The 15,725-nt window shown below is 42.8% G+C and overlaps 1 protein-coding gene across 4 annotated transcripts; it reads left to right on the forward strand.

The window, feature by feature from the left end:
* The first annotated feature begins 1,399 nt into the window (after nt 1-1,399).
* LOC140064935 (uncharacterized) lies at nt 1,400-14,776 on the forward strand. Of its 4 annotated transcripts, XM_072112279.1 has the most exons (14): nt 1,400-1,543; nt 3,490-3,564; nt 5,257-5,331; nt 5,878-5,952; nt 6,441-6,515; nt 7,525-7,599; nt 8,137-8,211; nt 8,479-8,553; nt 9,545-9,577; nt 10,247-10,297; nt 11,893-12,153; nt 12,711-12,917; nt 13,409-13,460; nt 14,423-14,776. In XM_072112279.1, the coding sequence occupies exons 1-13, from the start codon at nt 1,504-1,506 to the stop codon at nt 13,447-13,449; spliced, it is 1,158 nt and encodes a 385-aa protein (XP_071968380.1). In that variant the 5' UTR covers nt 1,400-1,503; the 3' UTR covers nt 13,450-13,460; nt 14,423-14,776. The 4 variants fall into 4 exon arrangements, with proteins under 4 accessions (XP_071968380.1, XP_071968381.1, XP_071968384.1 ...); XM_072112280.1 differs by lacking the exon at nt 7,525-7,599 and having other exon boundaries at nt 1,401-1,543; XM_072112283.1 differs by lacking the exon at nt 6,441-6,515 and having other exon boundaries at nt 1,401-1,543.
* Nucleotides 14,777-15,725: the final 949 nt, after the last annotated feature.

Raw genomic sequence — 15,725 nt, forward strand, 5'->3', positions numbered from 1 at the left:
GTTCTGGGATTTTGCATGCACCTGAGAACAAACAACTGTTGTATAATGCTGCTTTTGTAATGGCCCGCTGGATGGGACATTACAAACAAATCAGTACCAGTTGGCTTCCTGGCTAGCTGATGGCTGTCTCTAGGGTTATTCTCATTTTGGCATTTACTTTTAATTTAAATCACCTGCCATATATATACTGTACATTTCTACAATTGTATGTTATTTAAAAAAATGTTCCTGTGTGAACAAACTATGATGTCAGCCACTTGCCGCACAAACCTGTAGCTGTCCCCCCACAGGAATCAGGAAGAGGACCCACGAGGACCTAAGGGAAAAGTGATTACTGAGTTAATTTTTTTAAAGACTCAAGTATAAACCGAGTTTGGTTTTTATAGCACATTTTTTGTGCTGAAAATCTCAGGTATTTCTCAAGTATATAAGGTACATAGCGGGTGAATTAAATGTGACCGCCCAGATGGAATACCCCGTTAATCCTGGGAGTCAGAAATCAAACGTGCGCCTTATAGTCCAGTGCGCCTTATATATGAACCGTACTGACAGACAACAGCTGCCTTGAACTGTGCACAGGTCTGCCACCTGCTGGTCATTCATCCTTATAATCAGGTGCGCCTTATAATCCGGCGCACCTAATATATATATGAACCTAGACGTTTTAGCAGGCATTTAATGATGGTGCGCCTTATACTCCAGTGCGCCTTATAGTCCGAAAAATACTGTAATGTTCACATTAAATGTTTCAATATGTAACCAGGCTGATTAGCATCATTTTAGCAGTTGATTTTAGAAGGAAGGAGGCCATGGATAACACATATAAGAAAATACCACAGTCACGGTGCCTGGATCTATGAGCTTTATCATGATGGATTTTTAAGTTGATTTCCTTCAAAAAATAAATAAGGAAAAAGTGCTTTTTTGCCCCCATAATCTGGCAGCACAAACCCTTTTCAAAAATATAAATTTTTTTTTTAATTAATTTTTTTAATTTCACTTTTTCTGCGTGAAAGAGGCATCAAAATAAAAAAAAAAATATGCTTGGTGGTTTTTTTTTTATTGCCCTTACCTTGTGGGGTGAATTTATATATCAAAATTGTACATTGTAAATGTACATGGAAACTTTTTGTGCACTTTCTACCACTCTTTTCCATCTCATTACAGGAGGAAATAGGGGGATTGTAGAAATCTTGGAAAATTGTACCTAATTTTTATTTTGCCACTATACAATTTGCCAGTGCTATATGCTTGGGGAAGGGGGAGGGGGGCTGTTGGTGGTGGTAATACATTTTTAGGGGTTACGTTGCTATCCTGCACTTATTTTGCTATGTGTGGTTTAGGTAGAGTTACCCAACCCATTACAGTAGATAGCAGTGTCTTATCTACACACAACATGTGGGAAATCAGCTCCCGTGGGGGTCAGTAGTGTTGGTGCTCGTGTCAGGGTGTCAGATCTCTTGTAGAGCGCCGGGATCTCCACATCTCCCACAGGACGGAGCCATGAGGCTGCATTTCTTATTACTGACAGCCTGCGCCATCAGTAAGACAACCTACATTTATTATTACTTCTATTTCCTTGGTCCTCTCTTGGCAAAGTCTCTATTGTTGATGATTTCTTAAATAATGTGGAGATGGAACGTCTGGAACGTCCTTCTGGGGATGGGAAGGTTCTTGTTTATATTACAACATATATGCAAATCAGCTCTCCTCCGAAAAGAGAGAAAACTACCTTGTGACAAGCAGACACTCCTCTGCAGACAATGGTTTCCAGGTATTTTACTTCCACAAAGAATTATCCACATATTGGGGCTTCTTTACTAAGGATCACGGATCGCACTTCCGTCGGACTGTTCTCCGTTTTCGGGGATTGCGCGGCTTGGATAAGTATGTGACAGGGGTCTGCGCTGGGATTGTGTCGCATGCGATCATTTTTTGGCACAGCTGCGCTTTCATGTGACACAAATCGGGGAAGCGTGTCGTCGGACGATCTGACTGATTCGGACTGAGCACGGGATTTAACTTTCAAATTGTATCGCAACACAATGCACTTACATGCACCAGGAAGAAGAAGGTGAACTCCGGTGGACCTGAGCAGGGAAGCGACACATGCAGGATATCGGGCGCACAATCTTAGTGAATCGTGGCACAGTGCATTATTGTCGGACAATGCACTTTTGGGGAACTTACCGGACCGGGTAAGTAAATGTGCCCCAATATATGAGTCTCCCCAATGAGACGCCACCTCCCCCCCACAGTAATGAAAGAGAACATTCAAGATCCAAGAGGTTGTAACTGAGTATTCTGTGGTAATTGTTCTATAAGATCTTATTTTCTGCACATTGTGATAATGTGGATCCCAAATACTATTCCCCCTAATCCCTCATACACAAGCACATGTTTAATGATAATATACAATTTTCCAATATACTATCTGTATCAGATCTCTGCTTGCTGTCATTCTATAGGAACCTTCATTGTTTACTTCCTGTGAATAGGAAACACTTCCTGGTTATGTAATGTTACACAGGTGCACAGCTCATTATATTCTTGGTCATGTGATGTTACACAGGTGCAGGGCTTGTTATATCCCTGGTCATGTGATATCACACAGGTGCATGGCTCATTATATTCCTGGTTATGTAATGTTACACAGGTGCAGGGCTTGTTATATCCCTGGTCATGTGATGTTACACAGATGTGACTGTGACATCACATGACAGGGAAAATAACAAGCTGTGCACCTATGTGACATCACATGGCCAGGGATATGAGCCGTGCACCTGTGTGACATCACATGGCCAGGGATATGAGCCGTGCACCTGTGTGACATCACATGGCCAGGGATATGAGCCATGCACCTGTGTGGCATCACATGGTCAGGGATATGAGCCGTGCACCTGTGTGACATCACATGGCCAGGAATAAAATGAGCCGTGCACCTGTGTGACATCACATGGCCAGCGATATAATGAGCCGTGCACCTGTGTGACATCACATGGCCAGGGATATAATGAGCCGTGCACCTGTGTGACATCACATGGCCAGGAATATAATGAGCCGTGCACCTGTGTGACATCACATGGCCAGGGATATAATGAGCCGTGCACCTGAGTGACATCACATGGCCAGGGATATAATGAGCCGTGCACCTGAGTGACAAACTGTGTTGGAAAATTGTACAATGTTACATTTTACAAACATTATGAACAGTGGCGTAACTTGACATTGATGGGCCCCAGTGCAAAGTCTGTGCCAGGGCCCCGACTATAATGTATGGTTTATAGTACTAGTCTTCTCATATGGGAAAAAGACACCTTATGGGCCCCCAAAGCCTCTTGGGCCCGGTTGCGACCGCATCCTCTGCACCCCCTGAAGTTACGCCCCTGATTATGAATGATTTCCTGAAAATGTAAAACCCTTTCCCCACAGAAGTGATGAATGGAGAATTGAACATCGCCCCCTATGTGTATTTGTTCTTTCTTGCAGCTTCCGCTGATGTCTCAACAACTGGGGGTTCCACCAAAATAGAAGAGCACTCTACAATCCATGTCTCACACCCAGGTAAGAACCAGATTTGTGTCTGCCATGTTTGTTCATCATGAAATTTATATGGTTTCATCTATAGACACTGAAAGATGACATGGCTAAAGGGGCTTCCTCCCAATAGACCCTCTATTCCTTAGTATAGAATAGGGCTTTCTATGGGACTTCTGGATCAGTTGACTCTTACGTCGCGATCCCACAGAGGTCGCACCCTTTGTGGCCCCCGGCCCTATGATATAGTAACGTAATGTTATCTGCTCACAGGCATACTCATGCTACGTCATACAGTCCTGTGTAAACATGCCAAGTCATTTTCAGCTTTACTTTTTCTTTGAGATGTGACATCAAGACCTTCATGTCAATATTCTGCAGGTCTCCTGGTGTAGCATGATAGCCTCATAGCCAGGATTACAAGCCCTCTCCCAGGACAACATCCATGTATACTGGAGGAGGCTGCGACTGATCCCAGGCCTGTACATAGTGTCCTATCTGCAGGCAGCATGGTACATAGTGTCCTATCTGCAGGCAGCATGTTACATAGTGTCCTATCTGCAGGCAGTATGTTACATAGTGTCCTATCTGCAGGCAACATGGTGCATAGTGTCCTATCTGCAGGCAGCATGGTACATAGTGTCCTATCTGCAGGCAGCATGGTACATAGTGTTCTATCTGCAGGCAGCATGGTACGTAGTGACCTATCTGCAGGCAGCATGGTACATAGTCTCCTATCTGCAGGCAGCATGGTACATAGTCTCCTATCTGCAGGCAGCATGGTACATAGTGTCCTATCTGCAGGCAGCATGGTACATGGTGCATGGTTACAGCTTCTGGCCACAACTGGGACACCAAACCATCTGTTTAATACATATTTTCCCCATTTATATTGACATAGTGTCTGCTATGGGTATGGTTTTTCCAAAGGATTTTCTGTAAGAAAAACATAAAAACTTGTCCATGTAAAAAAAATGTTAAAACTTGAAAAAAAACTTCATGTAGTAATGCTTTAAGATCATAGCCGTAATTTTTTTTTCCAAATGATCCTAATAGTACTCGATCTTATTAATATAGTTTTTCCACTTACTGAGTGAAATATAAATGGAAATTTACCATGTGGATAAAATAGCTCCATAAGTAGATTTCTTATGGCACCCTGATGCAAGATCTCTTCTTTGTTATGTTTTTAGGGCTTTCATTAGTGTGAAAGTAAGCCCAAATGCACCATGGGACATTAAAGGAGCCCTTCTGGCAGCACTGGCAATTACCCGGCCCCAGAGCACTAAGTACATGCCCACCGCCATGTTCTCACTTCCTCAGCCTTCCTATATGGCTGGTTTCAAATATCACCCCTGTGCACTACCTAACTTGCACCCAGGATGATGGATGATCAGGCGCACTCAGGACTCTTATCTCAAAGTCGGACCCTGGGGTTGCCATAGGGAAGCGGGGAGGGGAGGGTGCAGGGAAGATTGCGAGGAGCTGGGCAGGCAACAGCTTAGTGACAGATATATCCGCTATCTTATTACCTCTCTGAGGTGGACAGGGTGTTTTTCAGATTGACTGCTCACTGCAGGAGAAAGAAGCAGACAAAAAAGACACAACAAAACTTTTACACTTAATGAAGTATAATACCAAGTTAATTTGTAAATAACTCACTTGTGGTCATAATCTGCCCTCTTGTGTCCTCTTATGTCCATTTGTTCTTGCCTGCAGTGGTCTCTGTTGTCCACCAAACATTTTCATCCTCTCAGAACCTACAAGATGTGACAAGTCATGGTTCAGGTCCAGGTAAGAGCCAGTTTCATGGGGCCTACATTTATAGCAATATAAAATTACAAAAGGTCTCTTCCAAGAGATTCCAGGAGTTTATGAGGTTAGGCCCTAATGTTTCCACTGCTTCTAGGATCCATGTCCTTCTCAGTTCAGTTGGGATGTAGAGGAGGTAATAACTAATATTCAGTAGTAATAAATGGGATGGTAGAATTTTTTTCAGTTTCTTTATTTGGTTTTGTTTGGCTGATTTGCATATGAGTGAATTTGTTCCAGCTTGAACCTTGTCCTGGTGAACTCAACTTAAACAAGTCAATTCAGTTTAGTTTTAGATCAGGTCTCGTAAATTCAGTTGGAACAAACTCCCATGACTACAAATGGCCATAATTTGCCCAGATTTTCACTCCTTTCCAAATTTGTGGGATCAGTCATCTTGTATGTCCAGTCAGTTCACTTTTAGTTTAGGTCACGTAAATCCCATTGGATAAAATTTGCCTGTCTAGAAAAGACCATAAACTGCCGAGATTTTGCCTCCTTCCTATGTCCATTTCTTCTTACCTGCAGTGGTCTCTGTTGTCCACCGAACATTTTCATCCTCACACAACCTACAAGACGTGAGCAGCCATGGTGCAGATCCAGGTAAGACCCAGTTTCATGGAGATTTATATCAATGTAAATCAAAATTACAAAAAGTATTTACCAATAGACTATAGGAGATGACGGGGTTAGACCCCAATGCTTCCACCACTTCTAGGATCCATGTCCTTCTCCAGTCAGAGGGGAAGTTATAAGAGGTCATTACTAATGTCTATTAGTTAAAAAAGGGATTTTAAAAAGGAAGCTCAATATTTCAAGGGTAATTGTGTAAATTGTTGATGGTCTGGCAACGGCTTATCCCCACTGAGAGAATAATCAGGAATCCGTCACCATCGGACATCACTGGAAAGTCAGGGGGAAGACTCTATACATCTCAAAGATGGTTTTGGCCAAATATGTGGAATCAGTCATCTTGTATGTCCAGTCAGTCAGTCACGTAAATCCCATTGGATCAAATTTGCCTGTCTAGAAAAGGCCATAAACTGCCCAGATTTTGCCTCCTCCTTATGTCCATTTCTTCTTGCCTGTAGTGGTCTCTGTTGTCCACCGAACATTTTCATCCTCACAGAACCTACAAGATGTGAGCAGCCATGGTGCAGATCCAGGTAAGACCCCGTTTCATGGGGAGTAGATTTATATCAATGTAAATCAAGACAAAGGTCTTTTCCAATAGACTTCTGGAGGTGACAGGGTTAGGTCCCAATGCTTCCACCACTTCTACGATGAATTCATAAATTCAGCAAGTTAGTTCAGTTCGGTTTTAGGGTTGGATCTCATAAATCCCATTGGATCAAACTCGCCTGTGTCCCACTGACCATAATGTGCCCAGATTTTTGCCTTCCTTCTATGTCCATTTCTTCTTGCCTGCAGTGGTCTCTGTTGTCCACCGAACATCTTCATCCTCACACAACCTACAAGATGTGAGCAGCCATGGTGTAGGTCCAGTTAAGATCCAGTTTCATGGGCTGTACATTTATATCAATGTAAATCAAATTCACAAAAGATATTATCCAATAGACTCTAGGAGGTGACGTGGTTAGGCCTCAATAACTCCACCACTTCTGGGTCCCATGATCTCAAGTCAGTGGGGAAGTTATAGGAGGTCATTAATCATTTTCATTAGTTTAAAAAGGGATTTTAAAAAGGGAGCTCAATATTTCAAGATGTGACAAGTCATGGTGCAGGTCCAGGTAAGAGCCAGTTGCATGGGGACTACATTTATATCAATGAAAATTACAAAAGGTCTCCTCCAAGAGACTCCGGGAGTTTATGAGGTTAGGCCCTAATGTTTCCACTGCTTCTAGGATCCATGTCCTTCTCAGTTCAGTTGGGATGTATAGGATGTAATAACTAATATTCAGTAGTAATAAAAGGGATGAAAGAATTTTTTTTCAGTTTCTTTATTTGGTTTTGTTTGGCCGATTGCCAAATTCACATGAGTGAATTTGTTCCAGCTCGGACCTTGTCCTGGTGAACTCAACTTAAACAAGTCAATTCAGTTCACTTTTAGATAAGGTCTCTTAAATCCAGTTGGAACAAACTCCCATGACTACAAATGGACATAATGTACCCAGATTTTCCCTCCTTCCAATGTTTATTTCTTCTTGCCTACAGTGGTCTCAGTTGTCCACCAAACATTTTCATCCTCACGGAACCAAGAAGACGTGAGCAGCCATGGTGCAGATCCAGGTAAGACCCAGTTTCATGGAGATTTATATCAATGTAAATCAAAATTACAAAAAGTATTTACCAATAGACTATAGGAGATGAAGGGGGTTAGACCCAAATGCTTCCACCACTTCTAGGATCCATGTCCTTCTCCAGTCAGAGGGGAAGTTGTTGGAGGTCATTACTAATTTCTATTAGTTTAAAAAGGGATTTTGAAAAGGAAGCTCAATATTTCAAGGGTAATTGTGTAAATTGTTGATGATCTAGCCATGGCTTTTCCCCACTGAGAGAATAATCAGGAATCCTTCAACATTGGACATCACGGGAAAGTCAGGGGGAAGACTCTATACATCTTGACGATGGTTTTGCCCAAATTTGTGGTATCAGTCATCTTGTATGTCCAGCCTGAACCTTGTACTTCTGAACTGAATTCAGCAAGTCAGTTCACTTTTAGGTTAGGTCTCGTAAATCCCATTGGATCAAATTTGCCTGTCTAGAAAAGGCCATAAACTGCCCAGATTTTGCCTCCTTCTTATGTCCATTTCTTCTTGCCTGCAGTGGTCTCTGTCGTCCACCGAACATTTTCAACCTCACAGAACCTACAAGACGTGAGCAGCCATGGTGCAGATCCAGGTAAGACCCCGTTTCATGGGGAGTAGATTTATGAATGTAAATCAAAATTACAAAAGGTCTTTTCCAATAGACTCCGGGAGGTGACAGGGTAAGGTCCCAATGCTTCCACCACTTTTAGGATGAATTAATGAATTCAGCAAGTTAGTTCAGTTCGGTTTTAGGGTTGGGTCTCACAAATCCCATTGGATCAAACACGCCTGTGTCCCACTGGCCATAATGTGCCCAGATTTTTGCCTTCCTTCTATGTCCATTTCTTCTTGCCTGCAGTGGTCTCTGTTGTCCACCGAACATCTTCATCCTCACACAACCTACAAGATGTGAGCAGCCATGGTGTAGGTCCAGGTAAGATCCAGTTTCATGGGCTGTACATTTATATCAATGTAAATCAAATTCACAAAAGATATTATCCAATAGACTCTAGGAGGTGACGGGGTTTGGCCTCAATAACTCCACCACTTCTGGGTTCCATGATCTCAAGTCAGTGGGGAAGTTATAGGAGGTAATAAATCATTTTCATTAGTTTAAAAAGGGATTTTAAAAAGGGAGCTCAATATTTCAAGATGTGACAAGTCATGGTCCAGGTCCAGGTAAGAGCCAGTTGCATGGGGACTACATTTATATCAATGAAAATTACAAAAGGTCTTTTCCAAGAGACTCCGGGAGGTTATGGGATTAGACCCTAATATTTCCACTTCTTCTAGGATCCATGTCCTTCTCAATTCAGTGGGGATGTATAGGAGGTAATAACTAATATTCAGTAGTAATAAAAGGGATGGCAATGGCCAATCTACACTGAGAGAAGAATCAGGCGTCCTTCAACACCATGGAAAGTAAGGTCGAGGGGCTTATATATTAGAAGATTGCTTTATTTCTGTAGCGCCATCATATTCCGCAGCCTTTTACAGCTCATGGGCTACATATACAAACAGAATAAGACATAATAATAACATGGAGTTATGCTGGGTCAGGGAATGCCTTGAAGACACATTTATATGTTGTCCCTGCCTACTTGCCTTGCGAACCCTACATGATTGGTAGACAACTAGTTGATGTTCCCTACCTGCATCAAAATCCAAACATGGAGACAAAGACTAGAGGGAAAGTCGCCAAATATGGTGGCAGAAATGTGTCACTATGAATGGTAATAACCTATACATTTTTTAAAAACTGGTCCTTCAGTTTTAATAAAACATTTAAGACTTGACCCGACCTGGCGGGAAACACAAACCCTGCCCCTTTTCAGGCTGGAGCAAGCAAAATTTGGAGGGATTGTCATGAATTATGGCAATAATGAATGACTATGAATACTAATAATCTACTTGTTGTGTTACAGGGAGTGATGGTTTTCCAGTTGGTGGACTACTTGGTGAGTTTTAAGAATATTTTTTACGTATATTATTCATGTTGTAGCCCATGGTGCAGGCCCAGATTAGAGCCAGTTTGTTCCCTGGTACAAAGACTTAGCCCCTAAGGCCGCGTCCACATCTAGGAACCATGCCCTTATCCATTCAGTGGGAATTACACTTGTTTCATAATAAGAGTGTCACCATTTCCATCCAAAAATTCCAACCGGGTTCTTTACCGCACCACAGCCGGTTGGCCCAGGTTGGATCCTTTTAGGCTAACGCATTCCTTGGGATCCCATCCTGGTTATTATGCAGTCACTTAATTAAAGGGGTTGTCTTGTACAGACATATAATGACCTAATAAGGAAGGTTCCGGATTTCTTAAATAAATTAATATTTATTTGTACATCCAAAAACATACAGATATAAAAATGAGACCTACAGACGTCATTTTTATATCTGTATGTTTTTGGATGTACAAATAAATATTAATTTATTTAAGAAATCCGGAACCTTCCTTATTAGTGCCCACCTACACTTATACTTTATGCAATAGCTTTGACTTTTTCCCATTGGGTGTTTTAGGGATAAGGTGGTAGCACATAAGGACGGCTAGATAAATTTGATAAGTGCCACTAAATCTTTCATATAATGACCTATGTATGCTTATAATCCTTATCCTTAAAAAGGGAATCTTATGGCTCATGCTCCACAAGACCCCAAGCATGGATCAGGGCGGGGTAAGTTTTATCATATATTTAAGTCTTATTCTATTTATACAAGTGGTCTCCTAATTAAGAACACCCGACTTACAGACGACCCCCAGTTACAAACGGACCTCTGGATATTGGTAATTTACTGTACTTTAGCCTTAGGCTGCAATGAACAACTGTAACGTTTATTAAATGTGTCTGTAATTAAGATTTATTTTTAATCCTGATTCTTATGACAACCCAACATTGTCACAGAGACCAAAAAAATTCTGTCTGGGGTTACAATTATAAAATATACAGTTTCGACTTACATACAAATTCAACTTAAGAACAAACCTACAGAACCCATCCTGTACGTAACCCGGGGACTGCCTGTATTTATGTTTGTGTGTTTACTGTCATTTTTCTACATTTTAGGCAAATTTTCAACATCAATGGTTTCATGTAAAGTAGAGATGAGCTGGCCGGGGTTTGGGTGCATCCCTCACAACCAAGAAGTATTGCCGAATTGGCTGCAATGCATCCAACAAACTGATGCCCCTAGCTAATAACCAATTAGCCTGGCCAGTGACAGCCATGTTCAGTAGGGTGGATCATCTCCAGTCTGCAGCTTCCAATAATCCAATCAGCTGCTGTAAAGCATATTTCTGAATGCTGTAAACAGCAGCTAAGGCATGATGGCCGCCCATTGTCGTGGGCAGAAAATATTATTCACGAAAAAGAAGAAAATAAAAACGGTCAAAAAAATCTCTATGCATCTTAATTAGTAAGAAATTTAGGTTCCCTTTAAATGTGAGTGATTCTGGCCACAAATCTTTGGTATCCACAACCCCCTCCTCTAATAGGAAATCTAACAATGCAACGTCCACCGACCTGGCCTGACCCTGGTGTGGGGGTAGATGGATTCCCTGGTACACTAGTGGCTGGCTTGTAGTGCGGCCTAGCGCCAGAGTGCTGTCACGGGTGGCTTGGTCCAGGTGAACAGGCCTCATCCATACATGTCAGGGCCAGTAAGTGGAAGGAAGAAGAGGGGGAGGTCGTAATGTAGTAGAGGGATCCTCTACTCCTGGGGCTCTTTCGGTGTTGGTGAAGTGATGGATCCCCAGGCAGGTGGTGAAGGGGAGGCCTGCGGTGTTTGCGGCCAAGGATCACACATGGATATTGAACAATAAACTCAGTCTCTTTATTGGCACACAGTCCACGAAGCAGCAGGTAACCGGCTTTAGATGTTCCTCTCTGCTACTTCTACTAGGCAGTAGATTGGTTGGATGTGTGGCTTGAATCGGAAGCGTACCTAAGACCACGACTAGTAGTTAGAGGCATGCTAGTGGCTTAGGCAGCTGTCATGATGTAGCCCACATTAAAAACTGAAAGTTATACAAATGAGCCTGAGGGGCTCCGGGGGACATCACCAGAGCACCTCCAGGCTCCGTTGTCTGTTAATTATGTACACCTCCCTGTATGCTTCCTGCCCAACTCCTCCCTCTCCTCTCCAGCCAGAGAACCCAGTAATGTCCCGCAGGTCTGGGCAATTCCTGCACATGTGTCCGGTCATCTGCTCATCAGTGGGTTTGCCTTATATTATGCATTTTTAATTTAATGTCTTTTTTCTTTTGTTACAGACTCTGTATCAGAACCAATAATACATTACAGTCTCCTTGTCAACAACACCATGCACATCACGTGTTTCTCTGAATCTGGTCCTCTGCCTCTCCGCTATAAGCTCTTCATAAATGACAAGTTACGTCAGGAGAAGGTGGTCTATAGTCCAGTAGCTGCAAACTTCACCATTTCCATGACTCCTGGGACACAGGTCTATCTCAACTGCACGGCCATAAGCCCAACCGGGGAAAAGTCAAGTAAAAATGAGACTCTACGTGTAGGTACGGGAACATAACCACTGAAAATCTACCATCACAATCAAGCATAATAAACCAGGGGCACTTACTCAGAGATCATCTTATATGTGTTTTTCATGGCCTCCTTCCTTCTAAAATCAACCTTTAAAATTAGGCTAATGAGCCTGTAGCTTCACTATGCTGTAGCTTCACAGGCTGTTGCATTGCAGTAGACTTCCCCCTTACCACTGTGTGCTGACCCTTCCTCTGCTGCAGTGAGGGAGCAGGGGGAGAGGTGCTGAGGGAGCAGGGAGCTGTGAAGCTACGGCACGGATAATATGCCCAGAGCAGAAGAACTAGGAAGGAGGCCATGGGTAACAAATATAAGAAGATTACCACAGTCACGGTAATATTTTTGTGGGAGATTCTATATTTAACCTCCTTAAATATACAATCTCCGCCAGCAAGTATGAAGAGCAACAATCTTGAAGAACCAGAGAGGTTGACTCCACCACCTTACATGGTGCAAGTGCAGGTTAGATCTTTACATTTTACTTGGATAATGAAGTTGGGTTTTCTTTTTTGGGCACATCTATCTATAGGTGACCCGGATGACTCCTCAACCACGCCAGAAGAGGGTGAAACTGATCAAAAAGATAAGGACACGGGACTTGAGTATCTCATCCCTCTACAATATATCCTGACATCAGTGACCCCAGATGTTCTGGGACGGAACAACTTGGTGCTCATCATCTGTGGTCCCATTCTGCTTGTACTCTTGGTTATTTTCATCTTTGTGTCCTATTTACGTGAGTCCTGATTTTACTCTGTAGCCTGTGATATGTGGGGCTTCATGGAGACTTTGGTTGCCACGTGTCACACCTTCATTGATGGATCTCCAGTGACTGTTGCATCATAATTACGAGACAGAACACAACCGCATTCACTTTCAACTAGATTTTTGGCTGTAACATGTGTGTTGCGGCAAAATAACAATAAGATTCTATGTAGGGTTGCCACCAGGTCAATATGGACCAATATGTCCATGTGGACAATTTTACTGATTTTACCAAAAAACATGGAAATGGGCCAAAGAAATGGTCAAACCGGGGCGAACCACTGTATTACAAATCCATCGACCCCCTCACTATGGCAATGAACATTGATGGTGGTTTGCCCATTACTTCTGGTTGAAGTTTGGTCCACACCTCCGAGGAGCAGATCTTTTTTAACCTCTTTGAGATATTATCCTGTGAAATATTCACTTATGATATAATTTTATATCTCCTCTTTAAACCAGGTAGCCGCAAGGAACATCACAGAGAGCTGGAAACCATATGATCTGGCAGCAGGTCAGTGTCTTCTGCATCAGTCTTTAGGACCATCTAGTAGAGGAGCACCATATTTTAGATACCTATATAATTGTCAGGATTCGGGATCAGTGGATCCTCTAGACCACCGCAGCAGATGGTACTAGCCGACACCTGGGACTGGAATATAAGTGGCACCTGGTCTTCACCAGAGCCAACCGCAAAGCAGGATGGGCTTGCTGCGGCGGGGTACCACCAGGTCGTATCACAGGTGCGATGGCTGCGGTGGCAGTCAAGGTCGAGGTATCTTAGCAGAAGACAGTCTCGTGGCCAGGTTCAGGCACAGGGTCAGGGCAGGGGCAAGGTCAAGTCCAATCCGGGGTCAGCAACGGGAGGTCCAGGCAGATGGGAACGGGAACACAGGAACGGACTGGAACACACAGGAGCACAGGAAGGCAGGAACTCCGGCTGTAGGAGCGGGAACAATGATAGGTAAGGTATTGAGGGGAGCCGGGGGCCGCGGGGAGGCACAGGTGCGCCCAAGACCCGGGCCGTGGGGGGACCTTCTCACGCAGAGGGACACGGGTGCACCAGCGACCCGGAACGGGGCACCTGTGACAGTAATTAAACGATTCACCATAAATTTTCTCTGTCTCACCTATAGGTAGCTACCCGGGGGGTGTTTTGGGGTGATCAGAGAGTGTGGTTGCATCTGGTCTGAGGAGCCTCAAGGGTCCGATAGAGTGTCTCTTCCCTATACAAAGAGACCAGTTCTATAAACAATACATTATATTTGTGGTACAGATTTTGTACATCATTTCTCTGGTAGCTCCTCTCTTAATCCGTCTCAGACCCATTAAAGAGCTTAGTAGTATGGACGAGGGATATTAATAGATCTCTGTAAAAAAAACAAGCCCCCCAAGATTTCCCAGATAAGTATCAGTTATTGGTAGACTGAAGCTCCTCTTTGCCTCCACTCATCTTGTATATTTCTTCTTTATCAGGAACCTTTGGAAACTCAACTTTACTATTCAGTTGAGACTGAAGAAGACCCACCTCACCGATTTGCAATGACAATGACAGCGGAGACCCCTCCCAACCATGAGATCCAGTGGCCTCGTTGGTCAGACACAGGATTAATACAATCAGAATTTTTGGACACATCAATTCACTATTTTGTACATTTTGTATGGACTTTATTTAGCTCCCAATTGGACACGTTGGTTAAATTTCTAATCTTTCAGTAAATTTTCGATCTTTTATCACCGTCTTGCAAAAATCTTAATTTTTTTTTTTAATGGAGGAATTAGGAAATGTCATTGTTTGGGCAGTAAAAATAAAACATTAGGGGGAATTTATTCATGTTTTGCATGGTACACTAGTCTTCTGCTGTGCCAGATTTATTGTGATGATAAATTCTAGTGCAGTGTAGGACGGTCCAGTTCTAATAAAGACTCACTTTTAGCTGATCCAAACTGTTCCCCACCATGTGGCGCACACTGTAATATTTTTTGGTGCACAAACTATTTTCCAACCGGCCACACCCCCTTCCCCCAGAAACCCCACCCCCTTTCCAGAGACCACACCCCCATCATCATAAAAGTGTTATAAAAAGGACAAAGCATTTAGACAGTTGTTTTAGATGAGTCTGACGTCAGATTGGATTATTACATTTCCCCCATTAACTTGGGGCAGGACAGTGATGGAGATGCCTTTTTTCACATGTACAGATTTGCTTCAAGGAAACCTACCTAATAAGGTAGATCTGATGGTAGGTTGCTGTATATGCAATGGCCTGCCCAATGCAATGTTCATTACAAAATACAGGCAGTCCCCGGGTTACATACAGGATAGGTTCTGTAGGTTTGTTCTTAAGTTGAATTTGTATGTAAGTCGGAACTGTATATTTTATCATTGTAACCCCAACCAAATTTTTTTTGGTCTCTGTGACAATTGGATTTTAAAAATGTTGGATTGTCATAAGAACCAGGATTATCAATAAAGCTTCATTACAGGCAACATTGATAACTGTTACAGCTGATTATTGTAGCCGAAGGCTAAAGTACAGTAACTTACCAAAATCCAGAGGTGCGTATGTAACTAGGAGTCATCTGTAAGTCGGGTGTTCTTAAGTAGGGGGCCACCTGTACTGTAAATAACAAGCTTTCTAGAGAAATATAAAACTAATATGTACATGTTCTAGTTTAAATGCGTCATTTATCAGACATAACATATTGAGTAATGTCTTTCTGGGTTCATTACTGGGTCAGAGAGGGAGAACTAGTATTTCTAGGAAAGCTGGTCCCT

The sequence above is a fragment of the Engystomops pustulosus genome, chromosome 6 (genome assembly GCF_040894005.1).
Source record: "Engystomops pustulosus chromosome 6, aEngPut4.maternal, whole genome shotgun sequence".
Classification (NCBI taxonomy): domain Eukaryota; kingdom Metazoa; phylum Chordata; class Amphibia; order Anura; family Leptodactylidae; genus Engystomops; species Engystomops pustulosus.